General features: G+C 37.8%; 1 protein-coding gene across 1 annotated transcript in view; it reads left to right on the top strand.

Annotated features, from left to right (window-relative positions):
- Positions 1–17,408, top strand: part of unc5da (unc-5 netrin receptor Da) — a 219,375-nt gene that overhangs the window by 138,332 nt on the left and 63,635 nt on the right. Inside the window, exon 2 of the mRNA XM_058414709.1 lies at positions 7,160–7,360. Within this exon, the coding sequence (XP_058270692.1) occupies positions 7,160–7,360 (201 nt within the window). The remainder of the gene's footprint in view (positions 1–7,159; positions 7,361–17,408) is intronic.

The following is a 17,408-nucleotide window of genomic DNA, read 5'->3' as shown; positions in this document are numbered from 1 at the left end:
AGCTTTTTAAAGATCCTGAGCAGAACAGCCATCAATATTTAAACACAGAAGCAGAGACACAGAGATACCTTTGAGTCTTGATATGCATCTGGGTTTGAAATCACTGTCTGTTTGAGTATCAACACTTCCACACACACACACACACACAAAGGTACACACACACTTCTGAAGAATGACAGGCTTTTATATACTTACCTTTTTTTTGTAATAGAAAATAGAAAATTAAAACTAAAAGTCAATAGTAATTATTTTTAGAAGTTGAAGGGAAAACATTCTGCATGTAACAAGACTGTAATGAATTGCAAATCAAAAGCTATCCTTTATGCTGCATGTGTAATTGCACAATACAACTTGATTTTATTTATAGATCTTTTTTCTATATCATCTTTTCCATCTGAACACACACATTTGTAAATGAATCAAAGTGGTTAGGAACAACACACTCCTCATGGAGAGCTGGATCGATGGCGGAACCGAACACGATTGTTACTTCGGTCAAATTTCTTAAATTTGGTGATGATGATGTGTTATAGAATTTTTGACAGGTTTGCTGCTGATGTTAAATAAATGAATTTAAAAAGAAATCACAAAATAAATTCAAGACTCACTTGGACTGCAAAGAAATGACATTTTAGCATGTGGAAATATGTTATATCTAGTCTAAATAGATCTAGAACTTTCTATTATAAGATAACAATAAACCAAATATGCAAATATTGACCCTATATCTAGACATTGGTACTAATTTTCAAGCTTAAACCTGAAAGTATTCTTCTACTGGCAGCCATTTTCCCTTCGTACTTAATTATTTTGATAAAATGGAAGCTATAGTGTGTGTGAATATGTGGCCCTGCGATGGACTGGAGACCTGTCCAGGGTGTACCCCTGCCTTGCGCCCAATGTGCGCTGGGATAGGCTCCAGCAGACCCCCGTGACCCTAATTAGGAATAAAGCGGGTATAGACAATGGATGGATGGAAGCTATAGTTTACCAATAGTTTGCTAGCCAGATAGCTAATTTTAGCTAATATCACCCATTTTTACCACTATACTGGTGTTCCATTGCTCCAGCAGAATGTGAATTGACTTTTCAGACATTTTCAATCAGTATAAACGAATGAATAATTTTATAAAATGAGTCAGGACTGTTGGCTTTCCGAGTAAGATGTTTGTTTTTCCCTCTGTTGGATAACCTTTAACAGAATTTTAGTGGTTGAAGATAACAACTTCAAATGTGTTTATGCTTAAGAACAAGCACTTGAGGCATCTCGTAGTGGAGAAATGGGTTTGATATCATCGTGTTCTTCAAAGATTTTAAACATTTGGGGGTTTTTTTTGGAACTTTTCTATGAACATATTGTGCCTAGTAGGCTAGGTAAAAACAGAAATACTTATAAAAAAGAAAACCTATAAATTCTTAAAGCCCTAAGTGTCTACTTTCATATGAGTCATTAAGCACCACTATGAAGTGTGACATGACAAAGACATTTAGAGCTGAACAGCTGAGCAACAGGCAGAAAATCCATTTTTTGGCCTCTGGTAAAAAGATTTAATGTATTTGGGATGGTGAATGCGAGAAGAAATTCTCCATATGGCATTGTAATGGTCTAAAATGACATGTTTTTGCGTGTTATTGCAGCGGTAGAGGAAGACTAAATGAGAAATCAGTGGTTAAATAATACCACTAAATTATGCTACACAGAAATGGCGCTCCCTTTTCTTGTTTTATGTATAGAAAAATATTAGTAATCTCCTTTTATCTCTCTCTCTCTCTCACACACACACACACACACCCACACACACACTTTTATCTTACTCCCCACTGTTAATATATTCCTTCTTTTGATGTCCTAATGGGGTATTTTGAACAAATTTTGGGAAGTATTGAAGTGTGGTGCATCACAATCTAAGGTTTATAAGCTGGGCCATTTGTGGAGGACATCCCGCTGAGCTCTGTGCACACACACACACACACACACACACACACACATGCAATTTGGATCTGCTACTTCATGATAACATTAGGTTATTAGTTTTAGCTCGAAATGAATGTGTTCAGGTTGTTTTCATTCAGGCTGTGTGATGTCTGTGTGTACTTTTAGCTGTGTGTGTGTATTCCATGTGTATGAAGCGTGGATTTATGAGCGAACAAGGCTTTCCCAGAGAGTATTTAATCCTCTCTAATCATCCTAAATCACTTTGTTATGATCGCTTTTGGTTTAAAAACATGACTATTGTTTGACATAGCACTATAGGCCATGTTGCCACCTCACATATTTAGGTCCCCAGTTCAATCCTGAACTCACATTACAATATCTGTGTGGAGTTTCCGTGTCCATGTGGGTTTTATCCTCAACCCCACCTCCCAAAACCATGCCAGAAATGGGACTTGAAATGACTCTTAGTGTGTGCTGGTTAGTGTGATAACATGCAAAACACCAGCATCTTTTCTAGAGTGTTATCTCACCTCACACCGTGTTTCCGGGATGTCTCTGTAACTGTTATCAGTGTGACAGTGTGTATACTATCTTTGTGTATTTATATTTTATGTGTGTGTGTGTGTGTGCGTTTGCTGTTCAAATCTGTTATTAGTCTCGATATTTATGAACCAAGCGTATATGTACACTGTGTGTAATGTGTGTGGGTGGACCGGACAGATGGATTTGCGTTAAAAGTCCATTTCTCAGCGTCTCTGGCAGTGACATCTTGTTTGTCTCTGTGTGTGTGTGTGTGTGTGTGTGATGTTATTATCGTCAGGCTGGACTGATGATCATATATCATTGCCACGGCAACCAGTGCTGCTGTGACAGGGCAGGAGATTGAGCCTTTGCTGTTCGCAATTTTTGGATTTTTACCACCGACAGACACAAAGACACACATACCCAACTCAGATCCTTGGAAGAACAATCAAAATCCAGTATAGGTCCAAAAGTATGTGGACACAAGACCTTCACGCTTGTATATATTAATGTTCCCCATAACCTCTTCTACTGACTTATTTTAGTATATCTTTGCAGCATTATATTTTCTCTTAACTGGAACTTAGGGGCGCAAACCAGTTCCATGACAATGCACCATGCTTGGCGAGGTTAAACTGGAAGATCTCGAGCATCCTGAACAGAGCCCTGACCTGAACCCCACTGAACACCATTGGGATGGATCGAATCACTGACTGAAACCCAGGCCTCCTCACCTAACATCAGTACCTGACCTCACTAATGGGGCAAATCCCCACAGCCCCACTCCAGCATGTAGTGGGAAGCATGTGGAAGATGGAATGGGATGTTCATGGGTGTGATGGTCAGGTGTCCATATACATTTTGCATACAGTATGGCAGTGAGAGTATATTTCATTTTAATTAAGTCATTTTTAACTGAAGTTCTTCTCACTATGGTGTGTTTTTGAAAGTTGTATGCCAAGTTGTGTGCAAGTTGTTCTAAAGTATTACAAGTTTGTTTTTTTCGAATTTTTACTGTACATATTTCCCATGAAACGTATACAATTTTTTTTGTCATCTCATTATCAGATACGCTTCCTCCTGGCTTCCTATCTTTCTTGTCCATCTGTTACTGATCTGCCTGGTTCTCCTGTAACTCCTGCTTCAGGCTTAAACATGAGTAGACATTTACATTTAGCTTCTCTTTTAGGAAAAGCATAAGTCAATACATTTTAATGCTTTCAAAAGTATTACTCCTACCTAGGAGTGAACCGGAGAAATATGATTTTGATGCTTCGGTGCAGGTTAGACGAGAAGCTGGGGAGGTTTTTATTGCGTTTTCGTAGTGTAGGAAGAGGGAAGACAGGCATCCAGGAGTAGAAAATGGTTCTGTTTTAGGTAATAAGTAGGTAAGTGACTCATTATTCAACGAGCTACTGTGCATTGAGTGAAGTTTCACTATCTTATAGTATGAGGAGTGGTTAAAGTCGGATTACAGTCACTTTAATTCTTTTCACAAGGTACGCTTAGAATTCATCTCTGTTCTGGTACCTAGATGGTGAAATAAACGTCTTCTAATATTCTTAATCTGCAACCTAGTGAACCAGTATTAATGTGTTCACTAATAGAGGCTTCGAAAGGACTTTTGTCACTCTGGATAAGGGCATCTGCCAGTTGCCCATACATGCAAAATACTTCATGGCATTGAGGTACCTAGTTTCCTTGTTGCCAAAATTATCTACTACACCTAATTCTTTGATTCTTTTTCTTGAATATGGGCTATAACAAGTGTCTGTATTTGTCCTATTTTCACTTAACTATTGGTGAAAGCGTTCAAGACTCAGGGACGTTGTGGAAATCCACTCAACAAGCAGAGGTGAATGTTTTAGTTTGGCCAAGTCAATCACCAGACCTTAATCCAACTGAGCCGCATGTCACCGCCTGAAAAGGACAATGAATGGAGAAACGACTTAAAACCGAACACCGACTGATAGAAACTGTGGTACAAAGCCTGAAAAACGTGGTCACAAATGAATAAAGTAAATGTTTGGTGAAGTCAGTGGGTCACTGGCTTAATGCACTTATTATATGTAATTCTTTGAATCTTTTTCTTGAATGTGGGCTTTAACAAGTGTCTATAGTTGTTCTATTTTCACTTAAATATTGGTGAAAGCGTTCGAGACTCAGGGATGTTGTAGAAATCCACTCAACAAGCAGAGGTCACACACAGTAATATACAGCCTCCAAGACAAAAGGCAAGTCATGAGAACAGAGAAACATTATATATCAAGAAATATACAGAATACAAACAATGGCTCAGATGATTACAAAGGCTTTGCATTGGTCATGAGCCGAAAGTGTATGTGACCAGCAAGTAAGAGTATCTACATTTTGGTGGAGGTTGCCTTCTGGTGATGAGGAGGTGAGCTGTCCTGGGCAGGTGTGGCATGATGTTGTTGAAATTTTTCTTAAGAATAGAAAAATGTATATAGAGTCAGAGCTATTTTGTGCCATTTGAAACACTGAGTATTGGTACAACAAGGACAGTTCATTTGTTTTGTTTATACACTGAAGACATTTGGGCTTCACTCTATGTTTAAATCCGGATGTGTTAAACAACTTAGAACATTGCACTGTTTCTTGTTGCCCAAGTCTGCTTTTGGGGTGAACAGTTTCACTGTGAATACTGCATTTATTGTTCAGAAGGACAAACCAACATAAAGACCAGAGAGCTGTCTATGGGAGAAATGCAAACCATTCTGATGGTGAGAAAAAGAGAAAATCTATCAAAACCATTGCACTAGCATTTTGGCACAGCCAATAAAACAATTTGGAACCATTTGTAAAAAGAAAGAAACCACTGTATTAACCATCAGACATCGAACAGGTCGGCAAAGGAAACAACAGCAACTGATGACAGAAACATTGTGGGAGCTATGAAGAAAAACCTAAAAAACCACAGTCAGTGACATCAACAACCTCCACAGGGCAGAGGTGAAGGGACCACAGTTCACTGTTCGAAGAAAACTTAAATATAGAAGAGTAGAAAACCACAAGATGAAAACCACTGATCAAGAGTAAGATTCTGCAATTAAATACAGAGATACAAAAGTCCTGGAACCACAATTAACCTCTAGCGAAGTGATGGAAAGGCCAAAGTGTGGAGAGAGAAACCATCTGCTCATGATCCAAAAAAATAAGCTCATGGGTCAAGCAGGGTGAAGGAAGTGTCATGGCTTGGGCTTGCATGGCTGCTTCTGGAACAGGCTCACAAAACTTTATTGATGACGTAACTCATGAGGCAGCAGAATGAATCCAAATGCCTACAGAAACATTGTGTCTGCCAATTTACAGAGAAATACATCCAATCTAATTACAACATGCAGCTAAACAACAACACAAAGCACACTGCCAACACAACAAAAGACTTTGGGGGAAAGTTGAATGTTTTAGACTGGCCAAGTCAATCACCAGACCTTAATCCAATTGAAAAGGACACTGAATGGAGAAACGACTTAAAACCGAACACTGACTAAGAAACTGCGGTTCAAAGCCTGAAAAACGTATCACAAAAGAAGAAAGTAAATGTTTGGTGATATCAGCAGGTCCCTGGCTTAATGCACTTATTATAGCATGTAAGGAAAATGCAATTTAGTTTTATTTACTTAAATGTACTTTAAGACTATATGGTCCAATACTTTTGCTCCATCAATAATGGGGTGGTCTGCCACAAATAGTGCAATGTTCTTGTTTGTTTAGCATATCTAGCTGTGTCATATTCATCTTTTAATCTCAAACCCAAATGTCTTCAATATATACTTTCAGAGAGGGCAGTATTTATATAGATTTTTAACTTGAGTTTACATTTTGAAAGTTAGGTGTTTTTCTCCTTACTAATGAAGCAGCAGTGAGCATTGTAGCAGCTACTCAAGTAGTGTAATGTTATGCCTATGTTACGTTGTTCAAATGTTTACCCGTCTGGAAATGAGGAAATGAAGTCATTCATTTCGATGTCACAAATCGGCTCAACAAAACAATTAGCTAATTGTCTCCAGCGAGCACTACAGAATCATTCATCTTCAGAAAGCTCCGATAAGTTTCCTCCATTACAGGAACGCATGCTGATGGGCCATTATCATAAGAAATGTGTGACAGGAATGATATGTAAATGAAGTTATTTTAAACACTTTTCATGTATTTGAAATGCAGTAAGGGCCTTATTGTATATGCAAAATTCAGGGTTAGCCTTGATTTGTGGACAAATAAAATGGCTGCACAAAATGCTGACAAAGCAGCGGGATTAGGGAATAAGAAAGCATGATTCTAAAATGAGTTATTTATTTATTCTAAATAATCGCTGAGAGGAGCAGGGGAAAATGTTCAGGGTGCTCTGTGGGTTTAACGAGTTGCGGTGAAGTTGCCTGTGCTTCTGAAATTCTGCCTCTAATCTCATTGAATGTCCCCAATCTCAATGTCTAAAAGACTAATCAGAAGTGAAGGCAAGCAGAAGCCAATTAAAATTATGCAAATTGTATCATGGCTGAGTGCGGACGACTTGCTTTCACTTCTTAACGCCAAAGTCAGCATTTTGGAGAGCGTACATGCTGTGAGAGTTTAATCCAGCTATCCTTCTCACAGACCTGTCATGACACCACTTCATCCATTCAAATGTAACACAAATGGTATGCTCCTAACACACAGTGTTAATTGCTGTCATTTCAGGAAATCGAGCCGGGCTTTCGGCTTCATCCGGAACCCTGCCTCGCTTCCTTCAGGAGCCTGATGACGCTTACATCGTCAAAAGCAATCCAATTAAGCTTCGCTGCCGAGCTAGACCTGCGCTGCAGATCTTCTTCAAGTGCAATGGGGAGTGGGTTCATCAAAACCAACACACATCCCTGGAACATGTCGAACTGGGAACAGGTAAAAACACACACACACACACAATAGATATTCATATACAGTAGCATAGAAATGTCTTTGTTTGCTACTAAGAGCAATAATTATTATGCATCTATTTACTTAAAATGACAGTGATGTAGTAAAAAGAGCAATAATATTATTCTATAGCTAGATAGATTTCATAAATGTATATAATAATACACATGTAACAAATATATTACAAGCTATAGATAGGTTGCTGGTATCTATGGTGGCGAGGTGTCGGAAGAATGCAAACAACGAACAGAACTCAAGGACGATAAAAGTTTACAAAGCAGGGTGCAAACAGAAATAAGATGCAGGTGGTATGTAAGACCATTTGATAAAGTCAAGGCTGAGGATGGAAGGAGGGCAGTAATCCGTCAGATCAAGAGTTTGTACCTGCTCTTGACAGTAGATCTTGTAATATATGCGCTTGGGAGCGACTTGTTTGTAAGTGTCAGGATCACAAGCCTGCAGTCCTGTAGGCTACAAACATACAAACATGACTGGCATGGACTAACACACCCCAAAATCTTCTACTGCTAAGCCGCATCCAATAACCAGACTTCTCACACACACCTTTTCTCAATCTAATACACACACACACATTAGTCACTCTCACTCTGAAAATGTGTGAAATATTTTAACACACAGTTTGTCCTGTCCTCAGTTTTTATTTCCTTTACTCACATCTTTGTATGTGCCTAGTTTGCTCTGTATGCTAATCATCTGACCCATGAATTTTTTTAATTCTGCCTCATTTGTCTGCTCTGATCTTATTTAATATCACGAAATTGCACTGATATCCATCTCAGCTCTCAACACCTGACAGTAATGACCAGTCGTTCATGAAGTTTGCATAGCTGCCTGGGCCCAACGTGGCGAGCGAGGCCTTCATTTGCCCTACGTCGTATTCTTCTTGGAAGAGCAAAACAAACAAAGCTGGGGCATTTAATCAAAGACACTTTGTACTAGAAATGTATGCATACAGTGGAACCTCGGCATACGAATGCCCTCCCTTACGAATTTTCGCCTTAAGAACTGAAATACTGCAAGAAATTTGCATTAGAATAAGAAGCATTTTCGGCATACGAACAAACCGTATCCAATGCTGGCTAAGTTGCACGTACATCTGGGAGCCGTTCAAAACTCCTGAAAGCTGTTTGCATCAGTGGAAAGCCAAGCGAAGCCGACCGAAGCAAATTTACAGATTTTTTTTAGTAAAAAAGTCAGAAAAGTCAACCTATGTTACCAACATTGCCTTCGGCATGCGTTCAAAAGCTACGTGATTTTTTGTTGATTGATTGGTGTAGATCGGTGCCATGAGTGGTCTGTTCAATTTCTAGCCCAAGCTTGGTGGCATGACTTCCTGTGAGGACCCCTGATATGGAATGCTTGACTTGGGTCAGTTCTTTGTAAGCAGCCACACAATTTACAAATGCTTCTTATTGGTAATATCTGCAATATTTTTGCGTGGCTGGAACAGATTATCTGCATTTATATTATTTTTTATAGGAAAATTCGTTTCACGATACATTTTTTTTGCCTTAGGAACTCGCCTCCAGAACGACTTAAATTTGTATGCCAAGGTTCCACTGTATTCCACTGTATTATCATCTTACATCTGTCAGGAACTGCTGGACTGTTCCCTGCCAGGCCTGAGGAAGGCGCTGGCAGGTGAACCCGAGAAGCCTACTTGTTCGTGTGTCTTGTGATTACCTGTCCTATTGTTCTCTCCCCTGATTGTCTCACCTGTACCCAGTTTACCCTAATGTCTAGCCCTATAAATAGGGATACTTTTGTGCCTGTCTTTGTCCGTGATTGTTTGCTGTTATTCGTTCCGTGGTTCCAGTCCGTCTATGGGCCTGAGTTGATCTTGTTACCTGTTCCATCTTTATTTTCCTTTTTTTAACCACGCCATGACTCGTATCCTGTTCGTCTTCCCATGTCGTGTCTTCATGTGAATAAAAGCAGCGCTTCACTGAATCCTGTGTCTGGGTCTGCATTCAGCCACGTGCCAGCATGGGCACGCGCACCACGGACGGTTGGGTTCGAGCCCCGCCTAGGGCGAGGATCCCGGCCCTGACATCACACTTTGACCATGATATTCAGATTCATATATATATATATATATATAACAGCAAAAACATTGACTAGTTTTAAGTAGCATACTCTTAAATTCTAGCATTTTAAATTGTTGTATTCCATTTTTTTGCATAACTGTGAGCCTTTTAAATAATATCACTTGTGTAAAATGGTGTGTTACTTTTTTGATAGCTATGAGTTTGAAGGCCATGAAAGCAACAGTGATGCAATCGTGAGAAATGTTATTCCTTTTGCCTTCAATGTGCCAGACACCAATTGTTATTTTCAATTCACAACCCCTGAAAACAGCCTGCGGCTCTTCACTTCACACACTGGGTCCTTTTTTCCCTCTTTTATGAGGTTTATTTTATTTATTTCTTTACACTCAGTCTGTTTTGAATGAAAGAAACACGGGGACAAAGCTGATATTTGATGCTATTCAACTACTGGGAATGGTATAATAGCCGACTGTGGTTTGTGATGATGGACGATGATAGTGTGTCCAAGAATGATGGTCATTTATATTCAAAATGCAAAAACTCAAACAAGAAAGTTACAGACCTGAAAGTTTTCATTCCATCACGTAGTCACATTATCTGTGTGTCTTTTAATGAGATTTCAGAAAAGAAAAAAAAAAACATAGCCAACACTTATTAGCCAAGAATACATTTTTTTCACATTTTGTGTGTTTTTATTCAATTCACACAATTTAAATATCTCACACCGAACAGCCATAAGATTAAAACCACCTGCTATGTTGTCGGTCCTCCTTGTCCCACCAGAACAGCTCTTACTCATCAAGACTCCACAGGACCTCTGAAGGTGTGCTGTGGTTTCTGGCACCAAGACTTTCGCAACAGATTTTTTAATTCCTGTAGGTTATGAGGTGGAGACTTCATGGATCAGCCTTTGGAAGGCCAAGTCAATACCATGACATGTAGCATGGTGCATGAAAGGGGCCACTGCCATTAATGAATACCGTTGCCAAGGTGTGTACTTGGTCTGCAGCAATTAGATAGGTGATACGTGTCAAACTGACATCCACATGAATGCCAAGACCTAAGGTTTCCCAGCAGAACATTACCCAGAGCATCACACTGCCTCCACCAGCTTGCCTTTTTCCCATAGTGCATCCACATGCCATCTCTTCCCCAAGTAAGCAATGCACACACATTCGGTTGTCCACATGCTTGAAAAGAAAACGTGATTCATCAGACCAGGCCACCTTCCTCAATTGCCATGGTGCAGTGGACACGGGTCAGCACGGGCACTCTGATCTGTCTATGGCTTCACAGCAAGACTATTATCTTCAAGCATTATGCAGTAAAGAAGCAAAGATTGTGATTAGCCACTATTTGATTGCTGGACAAGATTCTATTCCGCATTATGGAAATTTAATCTCTTGCATTCAGTGTAGTCTTATTGGTCGAAATCTTCTAACACGTTCTAATAATATCCTTCGTCACCCATATTTTCCCATTCACTCATGTTTGTAGCCAAAAAACCTTAGCTCTCATCCTGTGTGTGTGTGTGTGTGTGTGTGTTTGTAAGGTAAGCTAATCGACTGCAAATCTGCAACGTGCCATTGATTTATTCTGAGGTCCCTCAGTGCAGGACAGATATACACCGATAGCATCTCCCCACCAGACAGGGCGATAAATCAAACTCAGATAGCGGGACTGCTGTTGTCCTTGGGCTGCATGCACACGCTGTGCTTGATGATTTGTTCTGCTGTACTGTCATTATTTTTAAAATCTGACAATCTGATAATAGTGGTCAACATTATAGTGATGTATAACAGGCAGTCTTGTAGCACTCATGCCTAAACAAGATATGGTAACATCGACAGAACTAAAATGTGCATGTTTAATTGTAGCAAGGAACAAACATAGTCTTTTAGTCTTTTTTCCACTAGTGAAAAATAATTTAAGCATATATTTTAAATATATATACAGGCATTTTACTAAGAAGGTAATAGGACTAGCCAAATATCTAAATAATATAAATAAACAAATTTATGTGATTAATTTAACTAAAGATATGTTAATATATAAATTAAAAAAATTAATTATTGTTCCTTTTTTTATTTTGATATATTAAACCAATTACAATAGTTATGCACTTCAACACAGTTAAAAAAACATTTATTGTCACTCAGCTTTTTAATGTAGAATATTTTTTAAAGTGAACTGTGCAATACTTCATATAAAATAAATATATGGTATAAATATGCAGATATAAATTATACATATGTTTTGAAAATGCTTCTATATTAAAACAATATTTAATTTTTAAATCACTGGATGGATTTACTGACGAATCGAATATTGACTTGAGGAATAACTTCAGCAATGATCCAAATAATTCATTCAGCTGAAGATGTGCAGATCAGGACAGACACAAGCCAATGTGATTGATAAATATCTGATTTATTCAGCTTCAGTTAAAAAGACATGTCATGTTTCGTTCACGCCATGTTTCGTTCATGAAATATTTATGACGTGTTCATTTTTAGAAGTATATATATATATATATATATATATATATATATATATATATATATATATATACTTACAAATAATAAAATAAATTAAGAATATTTTATTTTATTATTAAAATAACAATTAATAATTAATAAAATAATAAAATATTTTAATGCCCTTAAATTATAAGCTTAATGCTTTTCAAACATGTCTAAAAGTATTTTACGAATATATATTTTATTTACGGTAAATATGCTATATTTAAGGTCTACCTGGTTGCTCCCATTTTAAGTTTAATTGGAAACTAGCATTGTTGACTAACAGCTCTACTACACTGATGAACTGTTCAGATTAGCATTGTTGACAGCAATTCCGATTAGCATTGCTAACTAACTGATTAGCATTGTTGACTCACTGTCCTGATTAGCAGTGTTGCCTAGCAGTTCCAATTAGCATTGTCAAATGACTGATTAGCATTGTTTACTAACTGTCCTGATTAGCATTGTTGCCTATCAGTTCCAATTAGCACTGTTAACAGTTCCAATTAGCATTGTTAACTAACGGTTCCACTTAGCATTCTTGACTAACAGTTCTGCTACACATTACTGACTCAAGTTACTCAAGTTACTGTTCAAGTTAGCATTGTTGACTAGCAATTCCGATCAGCATTGTTGACTAACAGTTCCGTTTAACATTGTTAACTAGCAATTTTTTCATTTTTTAGTATTGTTAACTAAACTGATGCTATGTTTATCTCTATTTCTATTACTTCAACTACTGCTATTGCATTTTTGCACAAAACATATTGTCAGGCTGCTATATATATATATATATATATATATATATATATATATATATATATATATATAATAATAATATATGTTATTAGATATCTGGTTTTTTTACAGTTTCTCAAGGTTGCACATCATTTCATTTTATTTCATTTCATTGCATTCATGTTCTTTTTTCGGCGCTACATGTCCTGTCTTGTGTTGTTTGTTTTTGCACTGTCTTGTCTTTGCTCTGTTTGCACCTAGTTGCACACTTTGCACTTTATTTGTCTAGGACTAACTTCTGTCCTAGCTCTGTGTTGTTGATTCTGTGTTTGTATTATATGTTGTATGTTTATGTAGCACCAGCGTCCTGGAGAAACGTTGTTTCATTTCCCAGTGTACTGCGTCAGCTATATGTGGTTGAAATGACAATAAAAGCTTCTTTACTTGACTTGATTAGTATAGTTGACTAACAGCTCTGATAAGCATCGTTGACTAACATTTCTAATTAGCATTGTTAACTAACAGTTCTGATTAACATTGTGCTACACTTTACTGACTAACTATTCCAAGTAGCCTTGTTGACTAACATTTCTAATTAGCACTGTTGACTAACAGTTCCCATTAGCACTGTATTATTTCTAACATTTTGATTAGCATTCATAACAGAGGTATAAAAATATAATTCAGTGGATTCACTCCATATTTATATATAAATAAATACAATTTTTTTTTAAATACAGTACTTTTTCAACTATGCTGAACCCTTACTAGCTAAGTCAAAATGCTTTTTTGGGGTTATATAAAAGCAGTCACTTCCTGCTTTCCAAGAGTACCTAAATTCCCATATTATTTTTAGAGCTCTAGATGAAACAATGTTTGGAGGATAAAAAGGAGCATGAACTGATGGCACTGGTTCTGGGAACAAAAGCGATCTGAACACTTTGGGAGAATTAAGAATTCATGCTATAAAAGATGTATAAAGTCTCTTCTGACTGGTGAGCTGAAGACAGGAAGCCATTGTCTGGGTTCATAAAAGGCCAGGTATTTATATTTCATTTCAAATCCATTATGGCCCTTTGGAAGACCATGGCAAAGGGGGAATTACCAAAAAAAAAACCTGTGTGTATATTTAATGTGTAAATATCTGCACTTTTGCCAACTTCAGACTTTGTGAATACATTGACAGACACAATCAAGTAGTTTAGAAAGTTCCAGAAAAGACAAATAAACTGATATGAACTGGTTGATATAACAAATATGATTCAAAACTAAATGTTTAGTTTAAGAAAAAGGGATCATGACTTTATTCCACTGCTGTGTATTAGGACAGAACAAGTGTCAATCAAGCTGGCACAGAAAAAGAGTGTGTGTGTGTGAGTGTGTGTGGGGGGAGGGGGGGTGTTATGGTGTAGCGCATGTTTTATATCTTTATTGGAAACAAATGTCCTCACAAGGACAGGGATATCTGACAGTTACAGTTTTGACCTTGTGGGAAGTTTGTGGCTAGATGTCTGTTTTTTGTTATTGTTGTTTTGTTGTGTTTTTTGTACTTTATTTACCATGATTTTATCCAAAGGGTTTCCTTTAGGTTACTAATGCTATAGTCAGGGTTGTTTTAGGTCAAGGGTAGCATTAAATATACTGTAGATGTGTTAATAATTATGTCGCTGGAAGGTCCTCACAAGGGTAAGATAATTTGTGTGTGTGTGTGTGTGTTTAGGAAATTGTTGAAGTTTTGATTTCCCTGCTAGCAAGAAAGACAAAGAGTGGACAAGAGATTTAAAGAGTTAGTGAAAAGAGGAATAAGCTTTAAAGTGAGATTTAAAGTGGATGAGGAAGGATTGAGGGATGAAAGAAGACAGATAGGGACTTGGGAAGTGAACATGCCGGGTAACAGCTGAGTAGAGAAAAGGAGACAGAGAGAGACCGAGAGAGGGAGAGGGAGAGAGACTGTCTAAGGGACCAACATTTCCCTTAAGTGCCATGCTGTTTGTGTGTGTTCGTATGTGTAAATTCTAATCCGCCTGATGAATCAAGCTTGGTAATCCCTTTAAGTAAAGCTACACATCCCTAAACACACACACACAAAGTCACACACACACATAAATTGGGTGCCTAATGGCTCTAGATACCTATAAATCCTCTTATCAGTTGAGATCTCTCTGTAGACCAGCATGATTTGTCACAGCAAATGCACACACACACACACAAACACACACACAAAGATTTGTATCAGCTGTATCACATTAAGGTGATTTGTACCAATTTTTTCCACTTTATGGGAAAATGACAACACTGACCAAAACAGTTCAGGTCTAGTTGTCTAAAATTGCTGTAGGTTTTCATCAACTACACTACCAAAAAGTCTAGACAAAAACACATTTAACATCAACAACAAAAATGCATTAGTTCTTAAATTGAGCTATAATCTTTACAGGTAAAGTACTTCAATTTACATTGACCTCCAACTCATTAACTGCATCAGGGAGCTTCATTTCATGGCGTTCTTATGATAAGTAAGTAAATTAGTTAAACAAAATAGGTTGGAAAAAGTTTAACTTTATATATAAGCATTAGTTTGACAAGTTAAGCATGGAATTCATCCCTATTTGGTCTGTCAGGTATTACTATTACAAAAATCTTCCCTGCTCCCCAGGGCCTACATTTGGAGAAAGACCACTGGAATTGACCTTTGCTTAAAATAAAACTGTGCTTAAGTAGTAATTGTACTTTGCTACATCCCACTGATGTCACTCAGAGTAATCGTATTTAAATACTAGCTAGTAACGCAATCATTAATTTTCCCTGTCAAAACGAGTGGAAGCATACAGTTTGACATTTTTAAATCCCCCTGTCACAACTTTCATTCCTACATGCAATAATTTCCCATTAACTGTCTGACATGTAAAAATGCAAGCAACTAAAAATCATTTTCGAAAACATCTCAGTGCTCATGCTTCTAAACATGAAATGAAATGAAAATGAAATGGCCTTTATTTGTCACATATACATTACAGCACAGTGAAATTCTTTCTTCGCATATCCCATCCTTGGAGGTTGGGGTCAGAGCGCAGGGTCAGCCATGATACGGCGCCCCTGGAGCAGAGAGGGTTAAGGGCCTATTGTAAATCTCTAAATCTGTGTGAAATAATAAATTAATTAAGAAGCTGTGGCCTAGAAACAATGGACTAGAAACAATGGACTAGAAACATCTATTTTAATATAATCGAAAACACCAGGCTGTTTCAACACACATTAGTATATGACATTATGGGAAAGAAACATATCCTTTCGTAAACTGTATAAGCTAGCTAGCACAATACACATTGGTTAGCCATATAAGCTAGCTAGCACAATACACATTGGTTAGCCATATAAGCTAGCTAGCACAATACACATTGGTTAGCTGTATAAGCTAGCTGGCACAATGACATTGGTTAGCTGCCACAATAACATCGGTTCTCACCAATAACATTGAAGTATTAAACAGGAATTTCTGTTAATCCGCTCATTTAATGCTCAAATAAATTAGCAGCCAGTCTTTGTTTACTTTGTCCCAATAGCATTAAACACAGCCAGAGATACATTAAACAACTATTTTTCCTCTCTTCTATTTGCCGTCAAGATTAATACATTTTGGTCATGAATGACATTGTATTACAACATTGCTAGTTATTCACAGCTTTTTTTGCCAAATCGGTAGTACTGGCACTAAAGGACAGACTCTGATCCAAAGCATATTTATATCCAATTAGTCATGCTTTAGTTTTCCTTTATCTGCATTTGTGCCACAGGGACACTGTCTCTTAGTACGTGTTCTAAAATGATGATTTATATTGTTTGTTCAGAGTCAATCCAGCTCCAGTGTCTTTTTTTTGTTTTTTTGTTTTTTATCAGTGTAGCCAAATTTCCTCAAGACTGAATGTTTGACTTTTATTTGATTAAAGCTGGGACATGATGAAAAATGCAGGGTATTATAACAATATGACCCAATAAAACGTCTGGTAGTAAAAAGTGTCTCATAGCAGCACAGCAGCATTTTCCATTAGATAAGTATAAGTGTACAGTGAAGTTCATTCTAGGGTGGATGAAGGGATCTCAAAGGATTTGATTGGTCATTGTGTTTTGGAGGCAGCCATTTGTTGAGCAGTGAGGTCTGGCTGCCTCAAGAAAGTAGTGCATGCAGACTCTAATGGTGAAGGTACCGCTGGGATTTCTCCACTTGGCAGGTGCTTAGGGTCAGGGTGTGATCCTGTCTGAGGTGCACACCAACAAGCTTTTCAGTCTCTCTACAGATGCACCGTTGATGTACAGTGGACAGTGATGATGATGGCATGGGTGTTTCCATACCTTCTGTCAGATGACAGAAAGGTGACGAGTCCATGAAAAGGGTAGGAGGGCTTCTTTACATTGCTGGAGGCCTTGCAGATGCATTGTTTTTGGTTGGAGTAGTCAATGGTGGGTAGAGAGAACCCCATGATCTACTCCAATGTTCTTAAAAACTGAGACAGTGTAGTTCCACTACAGGATCATGAGACAACTGGTCAGAACTATCTTTATGGTGAAGGCACTGCTGAGAATTCTTGGCTTGGCAGGTAATGAGTGTCCAGGTGAGGTCCTGTATGATATACACTCCAAGGTGCTTTTCACTCTCCCTACAGATGCACCATTGATGTACAGCGGACATTGCCCAGGATAAGGTCT

The sequence above is a fragment of the Hemibagrus wyckioides genome, linkage group LG18 (genome assembly GCF_019097595.1).
Source record: "Hemibagrus wyckioides isolate EC202008001 linkage group LG18, SWU_Hwy_1.0, whole genome shotgun sequence".
Lineage (NCBI taxonomy): Eukaryota > Metazoa > Chordata > Actinopteri > Siluriformes > Bagridae > Hemibagrus > Hemibagrus wyckioides.
This window is presented reverse-complemented; position numbering and strand designations above follow the sequence as displayed.